The following is a 25,717-nucleotide window of genomic DNA, read 5'->3' as shown; positions in this document are numbered from 1 at the left end:
ATGGAGCAGTGGTCCTAAACCAGGCAATTTGCATGTAGCTCTTCATTTCCATAGAATCACAGAATTTTCAGGGTTGGAAGGGACCTTTAAGATCATCCAGTTCCAACCCCCCTGCCATGGATCAGAACCTCCCATCAGATCAGGTTGCTCAGAGCCCTCTCCAGCCTGGTCTTAATAACTTCCAAGGATGGATGGGGCTTCCACCCCCTCTCTGGGCAACCTGTGCCAGGGTCTCACCACCCTCATGGGAAGAACTTCTTCCTAACTTCCAATCTAAGTCTCCCCACCTCTAGTTTGAATCCATCCCCCATGTCCTATCACCCCTTGACAGCCTCAAAAGTCCCTCCCCAGCTTTCTTGCAACCTCTTCAGATACTGGAAGGCCACAATAAGGTCTCCTTGGAGCCCTCTCCTCCCCAGACTGGATAAACCGAATTCTCTGAGTCTGTCCTCACAGGAGAGGTGCTCCAGCCCTCTGAGCATCCTCACGGCCCTTCTCTGGACACACTCCAGCACCTCCATCTCTTTCTTGTAATAGGAGCTCCAGAACTGGACTCAGACTCCAAGTGGGGTCTCAGGAGAGCAGGGTAGAGGGGGAGAATCCCCTCCCTTGAGCTGCTGGCCACACTTCTCCTGATGCAGCCCAGGATCTGGTTGGCTTTCTGGGCTGCAAGTGCACACTGATGGCTCATCTTGAGCTTCTCATCCACCAGCCCCCTCAAGTCCTTTTCCTCAAGCATCTCATAGGGCTGACAGCCCAGACAAGCTCTGCTCTTCTTTGCCACAAGAGGAGGCCACTCAGCAATGCCAAAGGGAGGTTTAAAACTCATTCCTGGAAAGATCCCCTCAGCTCCTGTACCACAGCCATGGAGGCAGAAGGGGCTGTGCAGGGCCTGGTCCCTCTCTGGCAGAGCAGCCTGAGGATGTGGCTCTTTTTTTTTGCTCGTGGCACTCCAGTGCAGCTCTGCAGAGAAAGGAATAAGAGCCCTGGATAAAATGGTCACAAAAATCCCCCCAGCAGAGGTGCTGAGGGGAGTTACAAAATGATGATTTGAGAACTTTCACAGCAAACTGTTGTTTCAGTGGACAGCTTCACAAGGGTACATCCTTGAGAAGGAGCTCAGTGGAGTCCCTCACCCTTCCCCTCAGGTTTGCAGAGCCGGGAGGATGAGGAGGAAAAGGAGGAAGAGGAGGATGAGGAGGAGACCCACAGGGACACTTCCACAAACCCTTTCTTCCTCTTGAGTCCTTCCTCACACTACCGGCATCTAACGGAACGGCTTTCCCTCACCTATGCCTTATTACAGGATTCTCCTGCTTTTAGTGAGGAAAATACCGTTTTTGGGTTTTTTTCCCCCATAGCTACAGCCTTTTTGTGTGTGGAAATGCCCTCTGAGGGGCTCTCTGGAGCTGCTCCCGGCCCTTTCCCGCCTCGGCCGCCGCGTTCCGGGGGGAACGCTTTCAGCGCCGGACCCATGGCGGCAGGGCGGGGTGAGCCACAGCGTTTCCCTTCCCCCTCTTCTCTCAGCTCCCGGAGACCCCCGGGGGGCTGCGGCTCAGACCCCGCTGAGGAGAGAATCTCGGGAGGCAGCGGATAGGGCTCGGGAGGGAGCTCCTCGGGGTGTCCCCGCTGCTCCCTTTTCCCCCCTCGAGTCCCAGCCCGGGCCGCGCTCCATTCCCGGGCCTGAGGAGCCGATTGGAGACGCTGCGTGCGTTCCGGGAGCGGCTCTGGCGGCTTCGATCTGCCCTAAAACCCCCCCTGAACCCCCCGTGTGAGGAGGGCGAGAGGGGAATTCCTCCTTCCCTGCTGCGTGGCGGGGTCAGGGGAAGAGGCCGAGCCTCAGCTCTGCCGCTTCCATAACCCTGCGGGGCCTTTTCCTTCCCCTTAGGGCATCCCCCTTCTCCGTGGCTGTAGCGCAGAGGAGCAGCTCCATCATCATCCTCATCACCATCATCATCATCATCATCATGCCGACGGTGGTGGTGATGGACGTGTCGCTCTCCATGACCCGGCCGGTGTCGGTGGAGGGTTCCGAGGAGTACCAGAGGAAACATTTGGCTGTCCACGGGCTGACCATGCTCTTCGAGCACATGGCGACCAACTACAAGCTGGAGTTCACGGCCCTGGTGGTGTTTTCCTCTCTCTGGGAGCTGATGGTGCCCTTTACAAGAGACTACAACACGCTGCAGGTAGGGGGCCTGACACACAGAGGCACTGAGGTGTCAGGGGTTGCTTCTGAATCACTGACAAGTTAAAGTTGCTCTCTGACACCTGGGAGGATTTTCTAAACTAAATGTTTCACGTTAGACATTGCTTCAAGTTTTTACTTCATTACTTCTTTGAGATATGCAAAAGGTTTTTTTTTCCTCTGAAAAAACTGTGTTTACAATAGTGTAAGTCTGCTTTTGTTGCTGCCTCACAATAAATACCATCCACCAGTCCTTAGATTATTTTTTTTTTCAAACTTGGCACATCACATTTCAGAGCACAGCAGTTTGCACTGTGTTAAAATGCAAAGCAAACAGAACTGTGAAGAACTCTTCTCTCTTTCCTTATAACAATATTTCACCCAGCAGTGACAGGAGTTGGTTTTTTGTTTGTTTATTTTTGTTACAGGAAGCCCTGAGTAACATGGATGATTATGACAAAACCTGTTTAGAGTCAGCACTGCTGGGGGTTTGCAATATTGTCCAGCAGGAATGGGGAGCAGCAATTCCTTGCCAGGTACCCCTTATAATCACTCTCCTTAACATCTACTTAGTACTCCTTGTAAGTTCCAGCAGGAAGTGTAAATGCAGTTGGGAAACTGAATTCTCTCAGGCACAGGAAGACAAAGAGTTGTTTGGATACATCTGGGAGATGAACAGAAGGGAGTCTTTGTTGGGTATTCAGCAGCAGAAAAGCAGACTGCTTCCTCTCCAGTCTGTTATTGCAGTGGGTTATAAAACCTGACCCCAGAGCACTGTTCTGGAGGACTGACATTCAGTCTGGATTCAATCCTCTGTCCCAGGAGCCTCAGTTGGTTTGGAAGGGATGCAGTCACTCAGAAAAAGTGCATTTCTTCTCTGGTACCTGATGATTTCCAGGGCCTGTGACCATTCCAGGTCTCAAGCAAGAGTTTGGGACTGCAGCTGGGTGGGTGTTGATGTCTCCTTTCCCTAACCAGTCACCCACACACTCCTGTTCAGCCCTTGCAGCTCTCAGCCTTCTGGATTTGCTGCCTCTGATGGCAAAGTCTGCTTTTAGCCCTCAGTTCTCTGAGACACTTAAGAGCCTGTTCCTCTTTGGGTTAGGACTGAAGTTCAGTAATTTTGCAGCTTAGTGAGCTGGGAAGTCTCTGATGCAGCATTCCTTCAGGAGAAAAAGGAGAGAGGTTGTTTACCAGGGTGTAACAGTGATAAAAGACACAGACATTCAAAGCAGAGAACTACAGAAAGATGTAAAAACCAAGTGTAGATTACACCTCAGCAGTTTGGTCTCTCGTCTGTGTCATGGATTGTTTTACTGGAACTTCAGGTGGTGGAAGGCAGTGGGAAATGTGCAGATGTTACATGTGAGCAAAAGTTGAGGTGGTAACTGCAGAGACAGAGGATGAAGAGAGAAAACAAGGCTGGACACAGAGGGATATGCATTGAGTTTCAGTTGGATCTGATTTGCCTTACCTCTCAGCCAAAATAAAATGCCTGCAGTGTTGGAAGAGCAGGTGTTTTACTACTCTGGAAATGAGTGGGTCTCAGCTGAATGTAGATAGTGAGAGTTCTTGGTGTAACCTGTTAGTGCAGGGCCTTACCAGGGGGAACTTTGGACACAGCTGCATGGAAGAATGGAGATTTTTGCTTTAACAGTTCTGCTGCAAGATGTGAGCATCATAAAGCTGTTACTGGAGTCATTAATACTACATGAACTGTGGCTTCTGTGACTTCCAGTGGAAGTTGGGTTGTCCTTCAGATTCTGCAGAAAAAGAAAGGGCTTTAATTTCCATCTGAAAATAAACCTGGAGTTCCTGAGCCCAGCAGCACTTGGTTGCTTTTAGAGAATCACAGAATGATCAGAGTTGGAGGGCACCTGTAGAGAGCACCCAGTCCAAGTCCCCCACCAAAGCAGGATCCCTCAGAGCACATCACACAGGGCTGCACCCAGGTGGGTTTTGAATATCTCCAGAGAAGGGGACTGCACAACCCCCCTGTGCCACTGCCTTGGCACCCCCATGGTAAAGAAGTTTTTTCTGATATTTAAATTAAACTTCCTGTGTTCCAGCTTGTGCCCCTCATCCTGTCACTGGGAGCTACTGGGAAGAGTCTGGCTCCATCTTCCTTGCACCCACCCTTTAGATACTTGCAGGCATTAATAAGGTCTCCCCTCAGCCTTCTCCAGGCTAAGGAGCCCCAGCTCTCTCAGCCTTTCCTCATCAGGGAGATGCTCCAGTTCCTCAGCCACGTTTATTTCCCTGCTCGTGTCTGCTCTTTCCCTGGCTCAGAGGAGGAAATCCCCGTGGGAGCAGGAGCAGCACCTGCTTCTAGGCAGGCTGGTGGGATGCGTTGGTGTGTGGCTGCCCTCTGCTGACAGAACCGTGTCTTTACTCCTCAATCCTCTCTCCTTTCAGGTTGTCCTTGTCACCGACGGCTGCCTGGGGATCGGCAGAGGTTCCCTGCGGCACTCGCTGGCGACTCACTCCCAGCGAAGCGAAAGCAATCGATTCCCGTTGCCTTTCCCCTTCCCATCCAAGCTGTATGTCATGTGCATGGCCAATCTGGAAGAGGTGATGTCTTTAACCCATACCTTCTTCTTCTTTGTTGCCTTGGATAATTGTTCTCTTCCCTGAGCTGATGATCAGGTCAGCACAAAGCACCCTTTGCTGTTCTGCTGCTTGGGGTTACAGTGCAGTTGACATTCTGCTGCTTAGTGCAGTTATTTGGGGACATTTAACTGTAGCAGCTGTTTATTATTGCACTATTCCTATCTGCTGCTGCTGCAGTGTTATAATAATCTTTACAAATCAAGTTGGTTTCTCCCTGGGGAATATTATGCAATTTTTTTTTCTCTGCTATTACCTTTACTGAATTAATTACATTGAATGCTTGGGGGGAGCTTTTCTTAATCTACAATTAAATTATCAAATAAATTACTTCTATTGAAAAGGTGCTCAACGTTTAAAAACAGCTTTATGTAGAAATGTGAATGAGCAAAATTCTAAGGTCTCCAAGCCAGTGTTCACAGCAGCTTCTCTTAGGTTTGAATAAAAAGCAGCTGTTTTCTTTCTCTTCAGATACCTTTGAAAACCTCAGTACCAGCTTTAAAAATCTTCACAGTAGTTAGAATTATCTTTAATAAACATTTTTTAAAAAAGCCTGTGTAGACCAGAAGTTCCTTAGGTTAGTTTTAATTAATAGCTGTGCTTTTGGTTTGGCAGCTGTATTCTTCTGTCTATCACAGAAGTGTTTTCTAGTCACACATGCAACAAATATTCCAGCTTCAAGGTCTCCATCAAGGATGATCCTCTTGATTATGCTGATGGATTGAAGCATTCTTTATGCATTGGAATAACTGGGAAAATGTTTAAAACAAATCTCATGCAATGGATAAATGTTGGTGCTTTCACATGCATCTTCTAAGAACATAATTATATTTGCCTTTCCTCCTGAAAATATTATTCTGAAGGAGCTGGAAACTTTGCATTACCAAGAAAATGTTGTGCTAGTTAAGGCATTGCTGTGCTCTTGGAAACTGAGAGCTTCTGGGATTCTGATTGCTCAAAGAACCAATTGGATCAAACAGTGTAATGAGAGTTGGACTGAGTGGTCTTTATGGGTCCCTTGTAATTTGAGATACTCTGATTATTTCTTACTGATCCAAACCCTGCATCTCTTCCAATATTAATGCCACATAAGGAGTTATGTTTCCTGAGAGACCAAGGGTGTTGGTTTGTTCAGAAAGGAGTGAGAGCACAAAAAAAAAACCCTGATAGCATCAACCAGATGCTTATGGCTGTGTTGTGTCTATTTTCTGAAAACATCCTGGTTAATAAAGAAGTAAAAAGAAAACTTATTGTTAACTTTATCTTTTTTACAGCTTCAAAGCACAGATTCTTTAGACTGCCTGGAAAGACTCATAGATTTAAACAATGGGGAGGGGCAAATTTTCACCATTGATGGCCCCCTTTGCCTGAAGAATGTGCAGTCTATGTTTGGGTGAGTAGACTTGTGGCTAATACTCTCTGTGAAGGTTTCCAGTTAGTATCTGTAAAAGAAAACAAATATAACAAGAAGTCTGATGACCTAAGGTCTTCTAATTAACTTTTTTGTTTGTTTGTATAGGTTTATGTTCTTATAAACTGTATTTTTTTGTCTTTATCTTCACTGGTTAAGGTCAATATTTGTTTTAATTGTTCTGTAACAACTCATAGTGTCTCTTTGTAGTTGGCAGATAGAAGATCCTCATTTCCAGAATTATTGTTACTTTGCCAACAGTGTGATATGCTACCTTGTCTTATAATTTAGCAATGCTATAACTAGTAAATTAACTGTATTTAAAAAATTAAAGAATTAACTTTGTCTGAAGTACACCAACTGTTTTAATTTTACATGTATTGAGTTTTCCTTAATAATAACTGATAATGACTCTGTTCTAGGAAGCTAATAGACCTGGCTTATACACCATTCCATGCTGTTCTCAAGTGTGGCCACTTAACATCTGATGTGCAAGTATTTCCCAGGCCAGAACCTTTTGTTATAGATGAGGAAATAGATCCCATCCCTAAAGCAATTAATACAGGTAACAAATCTTTGGTTTTTTTACTTAAATCCATTCGATTTCTACCTTCTCACTACCACCTCTTATCCTGTATGGTTACTGTTTCATCCACTTTTCTGTCTGCAAGGATCAAGTGCTGACTGAGATTTTGGGGTATATGTGGCAGCAGGGGACAAGAACCTCACCCTGTTTCAACCATGTGTCCCTGGTGAAAGGACTGGAGCAGGGTAGAGGCTCTTTCAGAGCTCAGGGTTTACACCCTTACTCTTAAAGATAAGCTTTGTTTTCTCAAAAACAAAGTGTGAAAAGGGTACAGTGTGAAAATCAGTGTGTACAGTTCTGCATTTGTCTCAGAACATGGGCAGCAGTGTGCATGTGATGAAATTCCTGTTCTCTTGAAGTGTTATGGTGTCATGTGTGAATGGTTGCATCTTACCAACACCTCTTCAGGGTTGGGGCTCTTTGTGCTACCTCGAGTCACTGCTGCAGAAAGCTCAGTGCTGTTAGAAATTATTTTGAAATGGGCTCTGAATACATTTCAGCTATTTCCAAACCTGACTGAAGCCTGTTATCTCCCCACAGATCTTGAAATTGTTGGTTTTGTAGACATAGCTGACATTTCTAGCCCTCCTGTCTTATCCAGACACTTGGTACTGCCCATTGCACTTAACAGAGGTGAGTGAGTTCTGTTTCTTGTAGCAGAAACTGCTTTAAGTTTCCCTGGTAGTTTCTGCTGTAGTTTAGACTAGAAGGAGAGTTTTATGCTTTCTGAAAATGGCACATATCTCTAAAGACATGTCCCATTTATTTGTGTGGTTGCATTAAAGCTCAAGCTTTGAACACAAACTCTTTTCTTTTTTGGAAAACTGTGTTCTTAAGAAGTCAATAGAGGGAGCAGTGTCCTTATGGTGTCCTTATGGTCCTCATGTATCATTATCAATAGCACATGCTCAGCTTGGAGCTAAAAATAGTTATGGGCCATGAGATATGTGATGCAAGATGAACATTTAATTCCTGCACCTAACTGGTTTTTTAAATGATCTGTTTTTGTGAAAAATAGGATCTTAGTATCTGATCTGCATAAGTGTTAATTGACTCCTGCGTGGTAGAGGATAGAGGGAGCTGTCATGGAAAAAGAACTGATGTGTCTGAATTCATTCTTATCTTGTCTCTTTGTTTGCTTTTATACTTCCCCAGAAGGTGATGAGGTGGGAGCTGGGATCACAGATGACACTGAAGATGAGAATTCAGCTAATCAGATTGCTGGGAAAATCCCCAACTTCTGTGTTCTATTACATGGCAGCCTGAAAGTGGAAGGCATGGTGGCTGTCGTCCAGTTGGGGTATGGAGCTGGATGTCTGCCTGAAAAATCTCTTCCTTTGCTCACATATGCTTTATTTATAAATTATGCTTATGTATTTCTGTACTCTGCACAGAATTCTACACTGCTAGATGAAGCTGTGGATTTTTAAACTGTTGATATGCTTCTGCCAGTAGAAGCTGCAAATAGTGAGCTTCTGCATTGTGTGGGGGGGCAGATTCCAGGCACAGAGGAGTAGAAGGTTTTCAGCCTTTGAGGGTTTGCTCTTTTCACCAGGCCAGAGTGGTATGGGATGCTCTATTCACAAGCTGATAGCAAGAAGAAATCAAACCTCATGATGTCTCTCTTTGAGCCTGGTCCTGAGCCCCTTCCTTGGCTGGGGAAGATGGCACAGCTTGGACCCATTTCAGGTACTGGGCACACTCGTTTGAGTACCTCTTCCACATTCAGTGGCACTACTTGCCAAACCATAGTTGTTAAGTCTGTTTATTTTCTTTCTTTCTCCCAGATGCAAAAGAAAATCCTTATGGGGAGGATGACAACAAGAGCCCTTTCCCCTTGCAGCCCAAGAACAAGCGCAGTTACGCACAGAACGTTACCGTCTGGATTAAGCCAAGTGGCCTCCAGGTATTGATACAGCTTTTGGATTTGATGCTTTATTTTCTTCAGCAGCAGAGGGGGCTCTGTGTGTCCTGTCTGTTTTAATTTGATTGCTTTATTGCTTTTTTTTTCATTTTTATAAACACTGCCTCTTTAAAATGCTGTGATTAAAACGCAATCAGAAAGCGCAGCTTGTGTAACCAAAGCTGTGTCTCCTGTGTAGCATCTGGGTTAGTTTATTTGATTTAGTGCAATTACTGTTTATGTTTCAGCCTTTGTGAGCTGCAGCCCTGTCAATGGACAGGATCATTTGACAATAAAGAGTTGAGCATTTTTTCTGCAGCTTTCCCAGCAATTGCCAAGATGGTTTTAATTTATTTTTGTTGTTCTGTTCTGCAGACAGATGTACAGAAGATCTTGAGAAATGCAAGGAAGCTCCCTGAAAAAACTCAGACCTTCTATAAAGTGAGTACATTTCAGGCTGGCATGAGTCTGATTCATAGTGATTGTAGTGCCTTGGACAGAGAAACACAATGCTTGTGTCCATGGGATATTCTCTACAGGCTTTTTAGGGCTCTGCAAAGCATACATGGTTTTATAAAGGAGGCATCTTGTATCTGGTTTACAGACAAGTTAAGGAGAGACAAGGGGGTCTCCTCACCTCCATGTTCTTTGGCAGGATGTCTCATGCTTACAGGTGCTCCTCACAGTCCCTGCTACTTCCATAGTGAATTTATTTACAGATTTTATGTTGTTCTCCAGCCAGAAATAAACCGAGGGATCAGAGAGGAACAGGAGCAGAGGTGTCATTCTGAGCCTGAAAATGTCTCCTACGTTTTTTTCTACAACTGAAACAGAGAGACACAATTTCAGGCACATTTGGCCACATGGCAATAATCCATAATCTGGATTGTAGCTGGAGGTAATTGTTCATTATTTTTAACTTTAGTGCTGAAGCAGTGTGTGATTGTAGCCCCCAGAGACTTCAACAATGAATACCCTGCCTAAATGCACATAAGTACTTGTCAGTTTACAAGGAATTAACAACAATATATATGTATGTGTGTAGGTAGATATATATATTATAGATATATATATTTTGCTAGACACTGTCATTACAGGCAGCAATCATTGAAGCCTAAATTGGAGGCTACCCCTAACTGGGATATAGACAAAACATTCAGGTACTGTAGCTGAATGCACAAAAAGAAAACAAATGGAGATCTATAGGAAGGCATTCAGGGAAAATCAGTTCAGTTGTGCCCCTTACAGCCTCTGAACCTGCAGCAGTTTTTATCTCAGGAGCAGCTGGGCAGCTTCTCTCAGGTCCTTTTCCTCTAAGGGGCTAAGCTTGCCTGAAAAGAAACAAGAAACCCCACGTTTTGTGTCAGGGCTTACAGTGGCTTAAAAAGTTTTCCATCTTTGCAGGAACTGAATCGTTTACGGAAGGCAGCTCTGGCCTTTGGCTTTTTGGACCTTTTGAAGGGAGTGGCAGATATGCTGGAGAGGGAGTGCACCCTGCTGCCTGACACAGCTCACCCTGATGCAGCCTTTCAGCTGACACATGCTGCTCAGCAGCTCAAAGTGGCAAGTACTGGAGCATCAGAATATGCTGCCTATGATCATAACATTGCTCCACTCCAGACAGACTTTTCCAGTACTGGCACTGAAAGGATGTGAAGTCTCTGTTATGGGAACTTCTGTAGGTTGAAGACTCAAGTGGTTCCAATTTTCTTGTCCTCATTATTTCCTAGGCTCTACTTAATGACTATTTGGAGAACTTCCTAGAAAAGCAGGGTCCCTTCCCTGCATCAGTGCTCTCTTAACAAATACAGGTAGTTTGTGGTGGCTTTAGTCAGACCTGGTGGCTTTAGAAGCTGTGGAAAATGTCCCAAAAGCAGTTACTGTGTTGGATGATTGCTGGAAGTTACTCAGTCCATGCAAGGTAAGAGAGAAAATCCTAAAAATGTGGTTACTACATAACTGAAATCACTGGTAAAAGTATACTAAAAGGCAGCTACTATACTTTATACTCCAACTTGATGAGTCCAAAGACAGGATACATGAGAATCCCTGTGCAAGATCATATCTGCAGCTGATTTCAGGGTGTTGTCTCTATGGAGTTTTCTTCCCAACTTGGAAGCCAGTCTGTACTGTGATAGTGGGAGCTCCCACCTGCACTGCTGGCCTTATGCTTGTGAAAGTAACTTAATCTTGTGAGACATGTTTTTTATTTGCATAATTATTAATAAAGAGTCATTCTTAATGAAAACTTAAGTTGGATTTGTTCCAGGTTCATAGGAACTAGAACATTGACCTGGTGAAGGCTCAGCTCCCAGCTGCTTAGCACAAGAGTTAAATAAAAAACTCACACAACTTCTCATGTTCAGGGAAAGACCAAAACACTGAACTAAAGCAAAATTTGGTTGTAAATCTTTATTAATAGAAACACATTCATTCTGCAGGACTAAAATTCAGTAGTGTAAGATCCATGACAGCTTGCACTAGGTACCACAATTTCACTGAGAAATACAATGTATGAATACATATGGATTTCATAACAGAAGTTTAAATGCCCAGTGGAGAAATTAAAAGTATGAAAGTGATCCTTGCTGTTCCATTGCTCAGCTAATTCAATCCTTTGCCATACTTCAACCATAGGTACAGTGTGTGTTATGGTGAAATACTAAGTTTGTAAATAATACTCAACTCTCCTAAGTAATCTGCACTCTCCTTTGAGTGGGAGCCTCAAGTATCCCTAAAGAGCAGTTGCATCATTCCTCGTGTTGACAGAACACATTTGTGAAATGCAGTTTGGAGCCTGCACCTGTTCTTTGTTCAAGTCCTCTTACTAGAGTAACAATCCTTTACAGTAACAATCACTGGGTCTATATTAAAGGTAATAAACAGTTTACTGTTTGTGATAGAGAAAATAATTTTCTGGAGTATTCAGTGTTTTACAGTAGAAAAAGAAAAATAGTAACATGGCACTAAGCTAATCTCAACTTGAGTGCCTGGTGTGAGTTGCTGGCATTGCTGTGCATTGCCCTGGGAAAAGCAGTTTTGGTGAAGCAACCTGGTCATAACCACAACACAGTTTAGAGCAAACTTTTTCCAAAATTTGTCTAAACTGGCTTAAGGAGGCCAGAGAAATCTGGAATTAAGTATGGGAGGCTTAGTGTGTAGGACATGCTGAAATAAATGCAGCTGAAACAAAGGTGAGAGCAGATGGCTTAGAATGAGGGGGAGCTTTGTTGTTGTTTAAAGCAAGCACAGAGGAAAGGGTCCCTTCAAACCCTGTGTGGGATCTCACTGAGCTCTGATAGATGCTATCAAAATAATAGTTTATTTGACCCACTACTGCATCCCACCAAGGGCCAGCCAACAAAGCATACAGACCCATTTCACTGCACCCCTAAGTTTAAATAGGAAAATAATTTCTACTGTCTTTCCAAAGGCTGTAAATAAAAACAAGAGCTACTGGCCTGCCAGGAATGGTCAAAGGAGCCCTGGTCTCCCTTGACAGCTCCTTGTTTTTCCCTTTGCTTTGGTGGGATGAAGTTCTGTTGGGGTTTGTGCTAAGAGAAAGCTGGTACCTATGTTTCCTTGTAGTGCTTGCATTACCAGCCCAGAAAGCATTTCTCACCATGTCACAGTGTGGCAGTTTCCTCTCCCAAATGACTGTTTAAGGAGGTGTTTGCTACAGGACTGCAAGGCTCCACACAGCACTCCTAGCCTGTTGAGGCTAAACTAGAAACAGAGTAAGTTGGGAACATTTAAATCAAGGTTAACCACTCCCAGTTTTAATTCTGCAGCATCACTGCACTGCAGAAGAAAAGGGGAAGGGGGTATGTGCTGAGCAAGGTTACCCGAGCTGTCAGTTACCACCTAAATGCTGTTTACAGTGGTCTCAGACTGTGCTCCTCCTGTCACCAAGATGCCAGCTGGCTACAGCATATCCCCACCTCAGAAGCCCTATCTGCATGCAATATTGAAAGAGCAAATACCCAATTAAAAGATAAACACTATTTCTATTCAGTGCTGCTCCAGTTGGTAAGCATATTATATGCAGATAATAGGATTTCTTTCTAATATGGTAGTTGACAGGATACAAGTTCAAATGTTTGCTGTTCACTGGTAAATGTCATGCAGAGGTGGCTGAAAGGGAACAAAATCTGATATATGGGAATGTTACCTGAATTCACAAGGAAATCATGAAATCTAATGTGATCATTTGAATTTTACAAAAAATCTTTACATTACAGTGGGTAAAACCTTAAGAATTAGAGGCTTATCTCGCCATTTAGATAAGTTAGGCAAGAAAGGTTTGCAGTCCTCCTTTACTTCATCTTTCTCTTCTTTGGTCCAAGGTGGTGTTTCCTTTGCTTGTAGAGATGGCGGTAGTTTAAAAACACCCCTGAGAATAAAGTGTTTAGGTAAGACATTATTACCATGAATTCAAGAGTCTTGTTTCCTGAAAAAACATGACTTTGCAGTAGTGATTATAATACAGTTTAGTTAAATGTTGCTTTAATTGGAAATTATGCTTAGATTTGTACTAAATCATTCCAAAGCTCAAAAACTTACTCAAATTAGTGAAACTTGCTTATAAAGTTATATAACTTATAAACATATATAAGTTATATATGTTATATATATATATGTTATATATAAGTTTATATATATATATATAACTTTTTATATAAACTTATATATAACTTATAAACAAGTTATAAATACCTGTAAAAATTATTCTTATAACACAAGTGATCAGTAAATAATGCTAACTTGTTACCAAGGTCTCCTTGGGGGTCTAACCAGTGCTAATTATAGGTGTGTTCCCCCTTTCCATTATTGACATAAACAAGGATAATGCTCAACCTCAAGCAATTTTGTGTTGTCATAAATCCCCAAGTTGCAAGAATTGAATTTACTTTGAAAATTAAATTCAGAGGAATTGGAATTCAGAGGAAACTGGCCTTTTTCTTTCAATAGTGAGAAATGCAATTAAGTATCTTACCTAAAAACAAGGCTATAAGGCATATTTGAAGCAAAAATGAAAACTGGATTGTGATGTTCAGTGGGTTTGGCAATGCCAGACTGTATTTCCCTGTTTCATTGAAGATTGGAATGGACTGAACGATGCAGACAGCTGAAACCAGAAGGCCACCACTGTTATCACCCACAGATAAAATACACAGTTCCCCAGCCCACACCAACTTTTCCAGGATATTCCCTTCTTATTTGCTTGTCCACATGACTTATTCCATTTTTAAAGCTGTTTATTTATTTTTAAACATAGAGTAGGGAAGGAGAACAGCTAGCTCAAGCAGTTTAGCTCTGCAAGGGAGCTTGCCTGGTGAGACTCTGTTCTCATACACAGCCCCCTGCCCACGGGGCCCTGCCAGCACTATTTGCCATGCAGAAATACCCACAGCTAAGAAACAGGCATAGTCTTTCCTTTGCCTGAAGTTGGGCAATGCCCAAGCTGACTCCTGGCACATAGAAACAGGTTCTGACAGGTATGATTACAACATGTTTCTTACAGCTGGAAGCTGAGCAGTGAAATGCTGCTTAAAAAAAAACCAAAAAATAATCCAGACCTTTCTCCAAGCAGAAAGGGAGCAGAGGTGTATCTGGGGAGCACCATGCCCATCTCAGACAGGCTCTGCTGCTTTCAGAGGAAGAATCAGCCCCTACCTGCCCCATACGATGATTTACAAGATGTTATCAAGACCTCTGAGCTGGTGTGAAGCCAAGCTGGGCAGAGGGAGGTGAGGATTGTCATCCTGTGCCACCTGCATGGACTGCAGCACAAGCTTGGTGCTTTTGTCAGGTAACCTTTGTTTCCCTTTCCAGTGCCCAAAAGGAAGACTTCACATCAAAAAATACTTGATTTGGTAAGACAGAAATTATTATATTGGGCTCAAGTTTGAAGCAAATGTCCAATTATCTGTTTTTCTATTATTTTCCAGTCCAGCAGCCAAACAACACAAAAAAAAGTTTTTTTCCCAGCTTTGACTTTATTGTTGAAGAAACTTTTTCAGACATACCTTCTGCCAAGCCTCCTAAGGGGTAGAGAGGGATCCAGGCAGTGTAACGGAGCCAGGTCAGTGGTTTCCATTCAATCCCAATACATGAAAGCATGTAATATGGATACCTACAACCAGGTCAGTGGGTAAAGAAAAAGACACTTTTAAAATGGAATCTGCCACTAGAATTATCCTTGCATGTAGCTGCTGTATGGAACAGTCAACACAATGATAGGATGTTCTCAGGTTGTTCCTGTGAGTCAAGATGGACACACCCTTATTTGGCAGTTTACAGGAATAAGGTTATTATTCTGATCATATGGATGAATGTAACTGCCTGGCTTGCCTAATAAACCTTTCAAAATGTTTCTTTTGAAAGAGAAACGGAGCAGAGTGCAGCTTACTTAATGGAAATTCAAAGCAGCAGAACCCTGAGGGGAAAAAAACAACCAGGTTTGCTTAGGGCTTATTATTTTCACACTCCAGACTTGTCCCAGCTTTTGGTAGGTGGAGCAATCTAGGGCAAATGTGATAGTTTGTTTCTAAAGGAGATTTCACTCTGCAGGGGCAGTGCACCAGAGCAACTCTTCCAAAAGATACAAAGATTAAAACCCCTTTTTAAGGAGTTCTTGGGAACAACCAGGTTGTTCTGTACACACCTTATAGAGGAAGAATCCTACAAACCTGAACAGCTCAATGATACTCCAGAAATAAAATATGAAGAAGACCACAGGTTTGCTCTGCATTTCCTCTAAGCTTCCGAGGATAACAAACAAAATAAAACTTCTCCCAAATACCTGTTTAAGGAAAAAAAAAAAAAAAAGAAAAAAATGAAGGAACAGTCACACTCTTCATCAAAATAAAGGGCAAGTCCTTGCTGTCAAAACATGCAGGGTATCTGCTCTTCACACCTCAGCATGTAACAAATTCTACAGCTGAGCTGTGACCTCCTGAGAACAGATTTTGCTCTGCATTTAAGTGCAATCCAAGGGACCTACTCTAATATCATCTACCTTCATTTTAATGCACAATAACCACAACCAGGATAAAAACAGCCACAAAATCAAAATCATGTGCTTTTTGCCAGCTGCTTCTTGATTTTTCTATCCTGAAATCTCTTCCCTAGGTGATGAAAGAAGACAGCTTGTAACAGCTGAGGCTGGGATGCATGGATTCCTGCCTCTTCAATATTATATTCTCTAGTCCAGTGCCAGTCAGGTTGTGTCAGTTATTTTAGGAGAGACTTGATGCTTGTGTAAAATAGAGATTTACTTTAAATGTACAAAATGCAGGAAGAAACTTAAAATATTACCTGCATTACAGTAGGTGCCAGTGGTGATCTGACGAGTCCTATTAGTGAATTAATGATCTCCATTATTGCCAGGGTCTGACAGAAATGCATCATGTCACCAATAGTGTGAAATGTATCATAGAAAGAATCTGTAAGACACAGGAAGCCATTTTAGGGAAGAAATGAATTCCTGTGTTGAGGAAGCTGGTGCAGCAGCATAGCTTTTAATAGGATCCTGCTTGTATTTGAGAAAAACATTATGCATAATTATGTAACTTCATTATAGGCTTTATCTTAAAGTCTCAGCAGTGAGGCCAGAAATGCTGCTCAAGTGCTCTGGTTCATAAACAAGGATCAAGAGCTCTATCAATAATTACTTTAAAAAAAAAAATGATGGTGTGGCACCTCAGCAGAATGAATTGTTCTTGCTTCAAAACTAAACTATTGTGCCTGGCTCATTTTCAGCAATATTAACACTGCAGTAAGCAAGGTATTCTGCTCCAACTGATTTCCTTAGAAGTAATATTGGCAGAGTCAAACATGATCCATCAGAATATGCTGTTGTGATTTACAGGACAGGATTTTCCTATCCTTGATGCTGTGATGGCTTTTGAGAGGCTTTTGCTCTGTGCTTCAGTGATGTGTTTATAGTTTTGTTTCTTAATATGTCTTCCTTTAGATGTCAGTATTTAGGAAGTACTAAAAAGCAAAACAAAACCCCCCAGTGTAACTAAAATAGTGCTTTTTACTTGCCTTTTCCTAAGATGAACAGTCGTACTGTCATGTTGACAAAAATCCAAGAGAATCCCAAAAACTGTACAAGATTATACATGACTAAGTATCCCTTCTTCAGGTGTCTGAAAGCTAAAATCAATAATAAACACATCAGATGAACTGAGTACAATGGTTAACACTTCTGCAAAGAGTACAGCAGCAAGACAGGTTTTTATGAGAATAGAGCTGACAAGGGGAGCTATTGATTGCAGTAAAAGGGTTGCTGGGTGCACTGGGGGCTCTGCCTGCCTTTACCATCTGCTAGAACTCAGTTCTTGCTTGTTGGATTTTATTTATTTTTTTTTAATTCCTTAAAAACTGCCATCCATTTTTATTAATTTTCTACATTGCTCACAATACCATGATCTCCCTCCAAGCTCTACCAAACCAGGCAAAATTGCTCCCTAAGAATTGAGGTTTGCAGATAAGGTTGGCAGAAGCTTTCTAAACCCCACCTTGCACACAGGAAAGGTACAGTTTACTTACGGTCTTTTGGGACTCTGGATTCTATTTTCATTTTGTTAATCTTTTCTTCTTCCTTAAGATGAAGGATAAGGTTTAAAAGAGTGTTACTTTAATTAGCAAGTGATTTGTTAACTACACTACTGCAAAGCTAGTGGGTTTAGAAGGCAGCTAAGCAGCCAGTTGCTAGAGAGTTTACATTTTCACCTGCATAAACCAGCACATTTATCATCCAAAAATTATGGTGCAGTAAAAGCTAGAGGCTGTTAAGTAGTTATCCTGCCTTCAAGTATGTATTTTATTCTTGTAATTAGATGCCTTTGCTGGAAAGCCTGCTGTTCTGTGTGTTAATTCTCAGTTATTGCTGTTCCTTAAAACATTTCGTGACCCACCAGTGACCCGAAGGGAGCTGTGAACATCCAGCCCAGGCTCTCTGCCTGCCCTTCACCACTGCTTCCTGGCTTCTTGCATTGCAGCCCTTTCTCCTCCATGCTCAGCTCAGTGGCTGTGGAGGGGAACAGGGCAGCATTTGTTTTAAAGAGATTTGCAGAAATGGGGTCTGTTCAAGTCTTTTCCAAGATGGCCTTGCACCTCCCAGCTACAGTAAGCTGCTCGAGTCTACCAGATGGTGGGAACACACCATCAGGGTCAGCTCATGGCTCAGGAAAGAGGCTTAGAAATCCCTGGTTTCCAGACAAAAAATGCCTGGAACTGGCATCTCTGGCCCCCATATAACACATGGATATGATCCTCATGTGGATCAGGACACAGGACTGGCTGTGAAAGTGTTAGGAGTGGGGCACAAACCCTTGGCTGCAATCCTGGCCAGTGCTGAGCAAGCAGCAGCCCCCACTTCAGGTCCAAGCTGCTGCTCTTCTAGCCCTGAGGATGGTGATTTCTGAATTCCTGCTTGCAGTTGGAGCCATTTAACCAATTCTACATGGGCTCTGCATGAAACAGCAGCATCAATCAGCATGCCAGGCAACTCCAGGTGAATGAAGAGCACGAGTTCATGCACAGGGGGACAGCCCCCCCTGCCCCCAGGACTGACCTTCTCCCTCAGTTCCATTTCAGCATCCGATTCATCCAACCAGCGGTCAAAGTCAGGAGCCAGGAAGAGCGGGCGCTTCTCTTGCTTGGTGAGTCTCTCCCACCAGTTACTCTCTTTTTTCTGCACAGTGATGTTCAGCTGCCTTTGAGTCACCCTGCACACAGGCTGAGGGCAGACACAAGCACATCAGCAAAAAAAAAAATAGGCCTAAGAAACAAGCTCTGAGCTGACACTGATGGAGAAGAGCCACGAATTGTGCTCTTAACTGTGCACGTCACGCCAGCGCTGCTCTCTCAAGGCTGTCTGGATGCTCCTGGGACATCCCAAGGCTGCAGCTGTAATTTGCAGCTACCAGTGCCTGGTCCTTGCCTGTCAGAAGCTCCATCTCTCACTAGTGGCCAGCCTGGCACCAGCAAGTGGCACTCATGGTGCACATCAAAGCTGCAAGACAACCCTGGACTGCAATACTCGCCGGTCCCAACCATCCACAGTTCCACAGAAATCACAGAGTCAATTCTCCTCCAGCCCCTCCACAGCAACTCAGAGTGATGAGACTTTTGGAAGGAGGTTGCTCTGCAGAGGCAAGAGCTTGCCTTCCAGACCTGGCTCCCAGCACAGCCCAGGGGACAAACACAAGTGGTGGTGGACCACACTTGTAGGAGCCACACAAGAAACCTGCCCACAGACCCTGGAAATTCACCCTCCAGCCATCTCCTCCCTCGGGTGAAGCAGCAGAGGTGAACAGGTAGCTCCTGCCTGTAGCTCTCCCCAAAAGGCAGCCTGGAATCAGCAGCACAAATTCTGGACTGGAAACAGAGCCCAGGTTTTCTTGTGCCCCCAAAAGCTTTGGTAAAAACTTGATAAAAACAGACTGCAGCCACCCATGGAACCCAGAGGGGCTGCCCTTCCATCTCTTCCACTGGACTACAACAGCAGTCAAGAAAAGATTTTGCAACAGGAGCCAAAGGTTTCTGTACTGGCAACCTAAGAGATCTGCACCAGCCAGAAATACTCATTGCCATCACTTTATTTTCTTGGGCTGCAGAAGAAGCCAGGAAACATCCCACCGATACTTCACAGCACAGTGCTCCCCAGCTCTCCAGCCAAGGTTGCATCAGACAACTTTCAAGTCTTTAAAAATAAATAAAAAACAATTTACAACTGCTGTTTAAACAACTGATCCCTGTTTCTCTTAAAGCTGACCCATAAGAGCACCATCTCCAGTGAGGTGTTTTGTATCAAGGCAGGGATGGTGGCTGAGCACTGGGACAAACAATTGCCACAGGCAGCTTCTAGTTTGCAGCAGGAAAAAATTTGAACAGCATGTTGCAGGCTTTAGTCTCAGCTATTTTCCTTTCCAGTTTATCAAAACTCTACTTTTTCTTTGCAAGAATTAGAAAAGTACAAAGTAGTACCTACTTTGGGCTCAACTGGTTCTAGGAACTCGATCTGAAATTCGTAGATGTTGTCCCCTTTGGCACCATGACCCTGAGCTGAAAGATAAGAACCAAGAGTTGGGGTGAAGGTCCCTACCAACTCCGTGCTTCCCACCCCCTGCAAAGGATATTTTGCACAAAGAAATTCAGCAGTTATTGCTTCTTCCTGCCCTGCTGGGATGCAAGAGGAACCCACATGGTTCTTTTCTGAAGAAACAAACAGCCCAGAACATAACCCAGAGGTGCTGCTACCAGAGTCAGCAGCTGCTGGGAAAAATAAAAAAATAATAAAAAAAAAAGAATCCTTACAGGAAGGCAGCAGGTGAGATTCCCAAAAAGAGGAGGGTATTTAAAGGCTGCTGATGGTTGGCTGGAATCCAACTGGCAATCCCCTTTGCTGGGTGGGTTTTGTGTCTCCACAACCAGCAGCAAGCACCCAGGGGTCCCTGACTCCAGTGGGTCCCTGGGAGTGTGGTGTGGGGAGTCCTGTCCCAGGGGCATGAAGGTGTTCATCTCACACCCAGGTCTCATCCCTCCAAAACCCCACAGGCTCAGTTTAATTTCCACTCTTCCAGGGGTGTAAATTGATCCTGAAGTGCACCCGGTGTATAACAGCACCTATCAGATGGCCCTGGCTGCACCAGACCAGGCAGGCAGCCCTCTCCAGGAAACACATCTTAAAGAAACCCCCCCAAAAAAACTCATGAGAAACCCCAAATAAATAAAACCCAAATCAATAAACCCCAAATCAAGCCACCCTCAGCAGATCCCCCATGCTACCTGGACGAGCCAGCCAGCCCAAGCTCCAGGGTGCTGTAATATGCAGCTGCCTGGCTGAAACAAACCCATCTTTTAATTATTTTTAGGAAAGAGACCTGCTTTACCTTTCAAATCGAGCGCTGGGCTTTGACAACAGCTGCAAACAAGGTCTTTGTGCAAGGTAAAAAAGAAACAAACCTGCTGCGGGGTTGGGCTGACACAGAACAGCAAAGCCACAGTGAAATGTCGGTGATATTTAAATACCGGGGAAGTTGTTCGGTGAGTTCGTTGTTTTGTTTGGCGTTTTGGTTTTGTTTTTGTTTTTTTCGGATTAGATAAGATACAACCTGAGAGCGCTGCAACCCAGCGGCTGGGAGGTGGGTGGGTGAGATGACGTCTGTGTGCATGCCTGGAGCCCAGCGGAGAGCTCGGGGGTGGGGATGGATGGATGGATGGATGGATGGATGGATGGATGGATGGATGGATGGGGACACCCCGGTAGGGATGGGGACATTCGGGTAGGGATGGATGAGGACACCCGGACCGGCCAGGCTGAGCCGTGGCTCTGCAGTACCCCCCTGCACCAGACAGCTCCCCTACCTCTGAAGTGCAGCACGTTGTCGGTGATGGTGATGTCCGGGTTCTGCAGGAGGAGAAGCAGCGTCAGGCGGCAGCGCCCGAACCCGGCACCCCCGAACCCCGCTGCAAGACCAATCCCCCCCCCCATCACCCCCTCCCCCCGTCTTCAAACCGCTCCCCGCACCCTGCCGGGGTCTCCAGGTGGGTCAAACCCTCCTTGGACAGAAGGGGCGGGTTTGACCTCACCCCCCCCACACCCCCCACCCCCACTCTCCTTCTCCCGGTACCGGTACCGGTACCTGGACGTCGCTCAGCTCCACGCGCAGGTAGAGCTCGCGGTGCCGCTGTGCCCAGTGCACGTGCGGCCGCAGGCTGGGGGCCGCCATAGCGCGCGCCGCCCCGCGCCCCGCTCGCGAGGCGGGCACGAGTGGGAGGGGAGCGGGAGTCTGAGGGGGAGGAGGGGGAATCCGCGGGCAGCGCTTGCGCACAGCGCCTCAGAGCCGCGCACAGCGCCTGCGCGCAGCGCCTCCTGCCATTCCCGCCTCCCACCCGCGGGTTACGCGGCGCTTGCGTAGAGCGAAGCGGTGGGGATGGCGGCTGAGGCGGCGCCTGGGAGTGCAGCCCCGGTTCGACCCCACGCAGGGCTCCTCCTGTGTTACCTCACGTGTTGCAGCTGCGGGGCTTCGTCTGTTTGTGACCCCCAGACTCCCCCCTTCCCCCAGATCCCTGAGGTGCCGCCTGCGTTGTCTGCGAAGGCGGTGACCTCTGAGAGAACCTCGCTGAGGTGACCTCTCTGAGAGAGTCTCCCTGAGGTGACCTTGAGGTGATCTCCCTGAGGTGACCTCTCTGAGAGAACCTCGCAGAGGTGACCTTCCTGAGGTGATCTCCCTGAGAGAACATGGCTGAGGTAACCTCCTTGAGGTGACCTCTCTGAGAGAACCTCGCAGAGGTAAACTACTCTGAGAGAAACTCCCTGAGAGAACCTCTCTGAGGTAACCACTCTGGGAGAACCTCACAGAGAGAACCTCACAGAGAGAAACTCATTGAAAGAACCTGCCTTAGGTGACCTCCCCGAGGTGTCCTGCGTGAGAGAACCTGGCTGAGAGCCCCTCTCTGAGAGAACCTCACTGAAGTAATCCTGAGTCCCCTGAGGTGACTTTGCTGAGAGAACCTCCCTGAGGTGATGTCCCTGACAGAACCTCCATGAGACAACCTGGCTGAGGTGACCTCCCTGAGACATCCTCTCTGAGAGAACCTCATTGAAGGAACCTCGCTGAGGTAACCTCGTTGATGTAAACCTCTCTGAGAGACCCTCGCTGAGGTAACCTCCCTGAGAGAACGTCTGAGAGAACCGCCCTGAAGGAACCTGGCTGAGGTAACATGGCTGGAGTAGCCTCTCTGAGGAAGCCTCGCTGACAGAACTTCTCTGAAGGATCCGCTCTGAAGGACCCTCTCTGAAGGAAACCTGAACAAACATCCCCAAGGCGACCTTGAGATGATCTCTGATCACCTCTCCCTGAGGTGATCTTTGTGAGGTGACCTCCCCAAGGTGACCTCAATGAGAGAACCTGCCTGAGGTGACAGGGCTGAGGTGACATGAGGTAACCTCTCCAAGAGAACCTCTCTGAGAGAACGTCCCTACAGGAACCTCCTTGAGGTGACCTCCCCGAGGTGACCTCCTTGAGGTGTTGTCCCCAAGGTGACCTCCCCGAGGTGACCTGGCTGAGAGAAAATGGCTGAAGTGACATGTCTGTGGTAACCCCTCTGAGAGACCCTCTCTGAGAGACCCTCTCTGAAGGAAACCTGAACAAACATCCCCAAGGCGACCTCCCCGAGGTGACCTCGCTGAGAGAACCTGGCTGAGGTGACATGGCTGACATAACCTCCCTAAGAGACCCTCTCTGAGAAAACCTCCCTGAGGTAACCTCTCTGGTATAATGTCCCTGAGAGAACCTCCTCAAGGTGACCTCCTCAAGGTGACCTCCCTGAGGAGACTGGGCTGAGAAAACCTGGCTGAGAGAAAATGGCTGAAGTGACATGGCTGTGGTAACCTCTCTGAGAGAAACTCTCAGAGAAACTCTCTGAGAGGACCTCTCCGAAGGAAACCTTCTGAATGAACCTCCCTGAGGTGACCTCCCCAAGGTGACATCGCTGAGAGAACGTGGCTGAGGTGACATGGCTGAGGTGACACGGCTAAGGTAAGCTCCCTGAGAAACCCTCTCTGGGAGAACCTCTCTGAAGGAACCTCGCCAAGGTGACTTCACCAAGGTGACCTCAAGAGAGAAGCTGGCTGAGGTGACATGGCTGAGGTGACATGGCTGAGGTAACCTATCTGAGAGACCTTCTCTGAAGGAAGCTCCCTGAAGTGACCTCCCTGAGGAGACGTCCCTGAGGTGACGTCTCTGAGGTGATGTCCTGGAGGTGACCTCCCTGAGGTGACCTTGCCAAGGTGACCTCGTGAGAGAAGCTAGCTGAGATGACAAGGCTGAGGTGACAAGGTTGAAGTGACAAGGCTGAGGTAACCTCTCTGAGAGACTCTCTCTGAGAGACCCTCTCTGAAGGAACGTCCATGAGGTGACCTCCCTGAGGTGACCATCCCAAGGTGACCTCTCTGAGGTGACCTCCCTGTGGGACCTCCTCCAGGGGACCTCCCCAAGGCGACCTCACTGAGGAGACGTCCCTGAAGTGACCTCCCCAAGGTGACCTCACTCAGAGAACCTGGCTGAGGTGACTTCCCTGAGGTGAACTTGCTGAGGTACCCTCTCTGAGAGACCCTCTCTGAAGGAAGCTCCTTAAGGGATGTCCCTGAGGTGACATCCCTGAGGTGACCTCTCTGCAGGTGACATCCCTGTGGTGATGCTCCTGTAGAACCGCCTTGATGTGACCTCCTCGAAGGTGATCTCCCTGAGGAGACCTCCCGAGGTGACCTCCCTGAAGTGACCTCCCCAAGGTGACCACGCTGAGAGAACCTGGCTGAGGTGACATCGCTGAGGTGACAGGGTTGAGATGACATGGCTAAGGAGACATGGCTGAGGTGACAACGCTGTGGTAACCTATGTGAGAGACCCTCTCTGAGAGAACCTCCCTGAGAGATCATCTCTTAAAGAACCTCTCTGTGAGAACCTCCTCGATCTCCCTGACGTGACCTCTCCGTGGTGACCTCGTGAGAGAATTTAGCTGATGTGACATGGCTAAGGTGGAATGGCTAAGGTAACCTCACTGAAAGAATCTGCCTGAGAGACCCTCTCTGGGAGAACCTCTCTGAAGGAACCACGCTGATGTGATCTCCCTGAGGTGACCTCCCCCAGGTGACCTCCCTGAGGTGACCTCTCCGTGGTGCCCTTGTGAGAGAAGCTGGCTGAGGTGACATGGCTGAGGAAACCTCTCAGTGAGAACCTCCCTCAGAGGCCCTCTCTGAAGGAACCTCTCTGAAAGAAGCTCCCTGAGATGACCTCCGTGAGGTGACCTCCGTGAGGTGACCTCCCCAAGGTGACCACCCTGAGGTGAACTCGCCGAGGTGACCTTGTGAGAGAAGGTGGCTGAGGTGACATGACTGAGGGGACATGGCTGACGTGACATGGCTGCGGTAACCTGTCAGTGAGAACCTCTCTGAAAGGCCCTCTCTGAGAGACCTTCTCTTAAGGAACATCTCTGAAGGAACCTCCCTGAAGGAAGCTCCCTGAGGTGACCTCCCTGAGGTGACCACCTTGAGGTGACCACCCTGAGGTGACCTCACCGAGGTGACCTTGTGAGAGAAGGTGTCTGATGTGACCTGGCTGAGGTGACATGGCTGAGGTGACCTGGCTGAGGCGACGTGGCTGAGGTGATGTGACCTGGCTGAGGTGACATGGCTGAGGTAACCTCTCAGTGAGAACCTCCCTGAGAGGCCCTCTCTGAGAGATGCTCTCTGAAGGAACAGTTCTGAAGGAAGCTCTCTGAAGGAACCTCTCTGAAGGAAGCTCTCTGAAGGAAGCTCTCTGAAGGAAGCTCCCTGAAGGAAGTTCCCTGAGGTGACCTCGTGTAGGTGATCTCCCTGAGATGACCTTCCCGAGGTGACCTCGCTGAGACAACCTGACTGAGAGAACCTGGCTAAGGTGACATGGCTGAGGTCAGAAGGCTGACGTACCCTCTTTGAGAGAACCTCTCTGTGAGAACTTCATTGAAGGAACCTCTCTGAGTTGACCTCCCCGAGGTGACTGGCTTGAGAGAACTTGGCTGCGGTGATATGGCTGAGGTAACTTATCTGAGGGAGCCTCTGTGGGAGAACCTCACTGAGAGAACCTCCCTGAAGGAACCTCTTCCAGAGGTGACATCCCCGAGGTGACGTCGCTTAGGTCACCTCCCTGAGAGAACCTCTTTGAGGTAAACCTCATTGAGAGAACCTCTCTTCCGTAAGCTCCCTGAGAGAACCTGTCTGAGAGAAAATCTCCGAGGGAAACGTGTCTGAGAACCTCCCTTAGAGAACCTTGCTTAGAGCATCTTGCTGAGAGAGCCTCGCTCAGGTATTCTAACACAAGCCTTAGGGCTTCCTTGTGCCTTTGCCACTTTCTGCTCAGTGGGACATCAGGTCCCTCGAGCTGCCTCGGGGATCCACAGGGAGATGGCCTCGGTGGCACAAATCTTCACCAAGGGTTGGCCCTCAAGGGCACCGAGTGATGCTTG

General features: G+C 46.5%; 2 protein-coding genes across 5 annotated transcripts; one reads left to right on the top strand and one right to left on the bottom strand.

Annotated features, from left to right (window-relative positions):
* The first annotated feature begins 1,430 nt into the window (after nucleotides 1-1,430).
* INTS14 (integrator complex subunit 14) lies at nucleotides 1,431-11,630 on the top strand. 4 transcript variants are annotated; one of them, XM_030456785.1, is made up of 12 exons: nucleotides 1,431-1,490; nucleotides 1,889-2,189; nucleotides 2,617-2,724; nucleotides 4,604-4,759; nucleotides 6,070-6,188; nucleotides 6,629-6,771; nucleotides 7,333-7,425; nucleotides 7,948-8,092; nucleotides 8,348-8,481; nucleotides 8,580-8,698; nucleotides 9,071-9,136; nucleotides 10,100-10,935. In XM_030456785.1, exons 2-12 carry the CDS (start codon nucleotides 1,968-1,970, stop codon nucleotides 10,349-10,351), a joined length of 1,557 nt encoding a protein of 518 aa, XP_030312645.1. In that variant the 5' UTR covers nucleotides 1,431-1,490; nucleotides 1,889-1,967; the 3' UTR covers nucleotides 10,352-10,935. The 4 variants fall into 4 exon arrangements, with proteins under 4 accessions (XP_030312645.1, XP_030312646.1, XP_030312647.1 ...); XM_030456786.1 differs by lacking the exon at nucleotides 1,431-1,490 and adding an exon at nucleotides 1,533-1,708 and having other exon boundaries at nucleotides 10,100-10,629; XM_008506147.2 differs by lacking the exon at nucleotides 1,431-1,490 and adding an exon at nucleotides 1,762-1,771 and having other exon boundaries at nucleotides 10,100-10,629.
* HACD3 (3-hydroxyacyl-CoA dehydratase 3) lies at nucleotides 11,093-21,602 on the bottom strand. The gene is made up of 11 exons (XM_030456788.1): nucleotides 21,355-21,602; nucleotides 21,077-21,119; nucleotides 19,701-19,774; nucleotides 18,282-18,446; nucleotides 17,255-17,306; nucleotides 16,748-16,858; nucleotides 16,016-16,143; nucleotides 15,388-15,500; nucleotides 14,725-14,831; nucleotides 13,692-13,823; nucleotides 11,093-13,088 (listed from the first exon to the last, which is right to left on the bottom strand). Exons 1-11 carry the CDS (start codon nucleotides 21,439-21,441, stop codon nucleotides 13,012-13,014), a joined length of 1,089 nt encoding a protein of 362 aa, XP_030312648.1. The 5' UTR covers nucleotides 21,442-21,602; the 3' UTR covers nucleotides 11,093-13,011.
* Between the last annotated feature and the right edge of the window lie 4,115 nt (nucleotides 21,603-25,717).

This window comes from Calypte anna, chromosome 10 (genome assembly GCF_003957555.1).
Source record: "Calypte anna isolate BGI_N300 chromosome 10, bCalAnn1_v1.p, whole genome shotgun sequence".
In the NCBI taxonomy this organism is placed as follows: Eukaryota; Metazoa; Chordata; class Aves; order Apodiformes; family Trochilidae; genus Calypte; species Calypte anna.
This window is presented reverse-complemented; position numbering and strand designations above follow the sequence as displayed.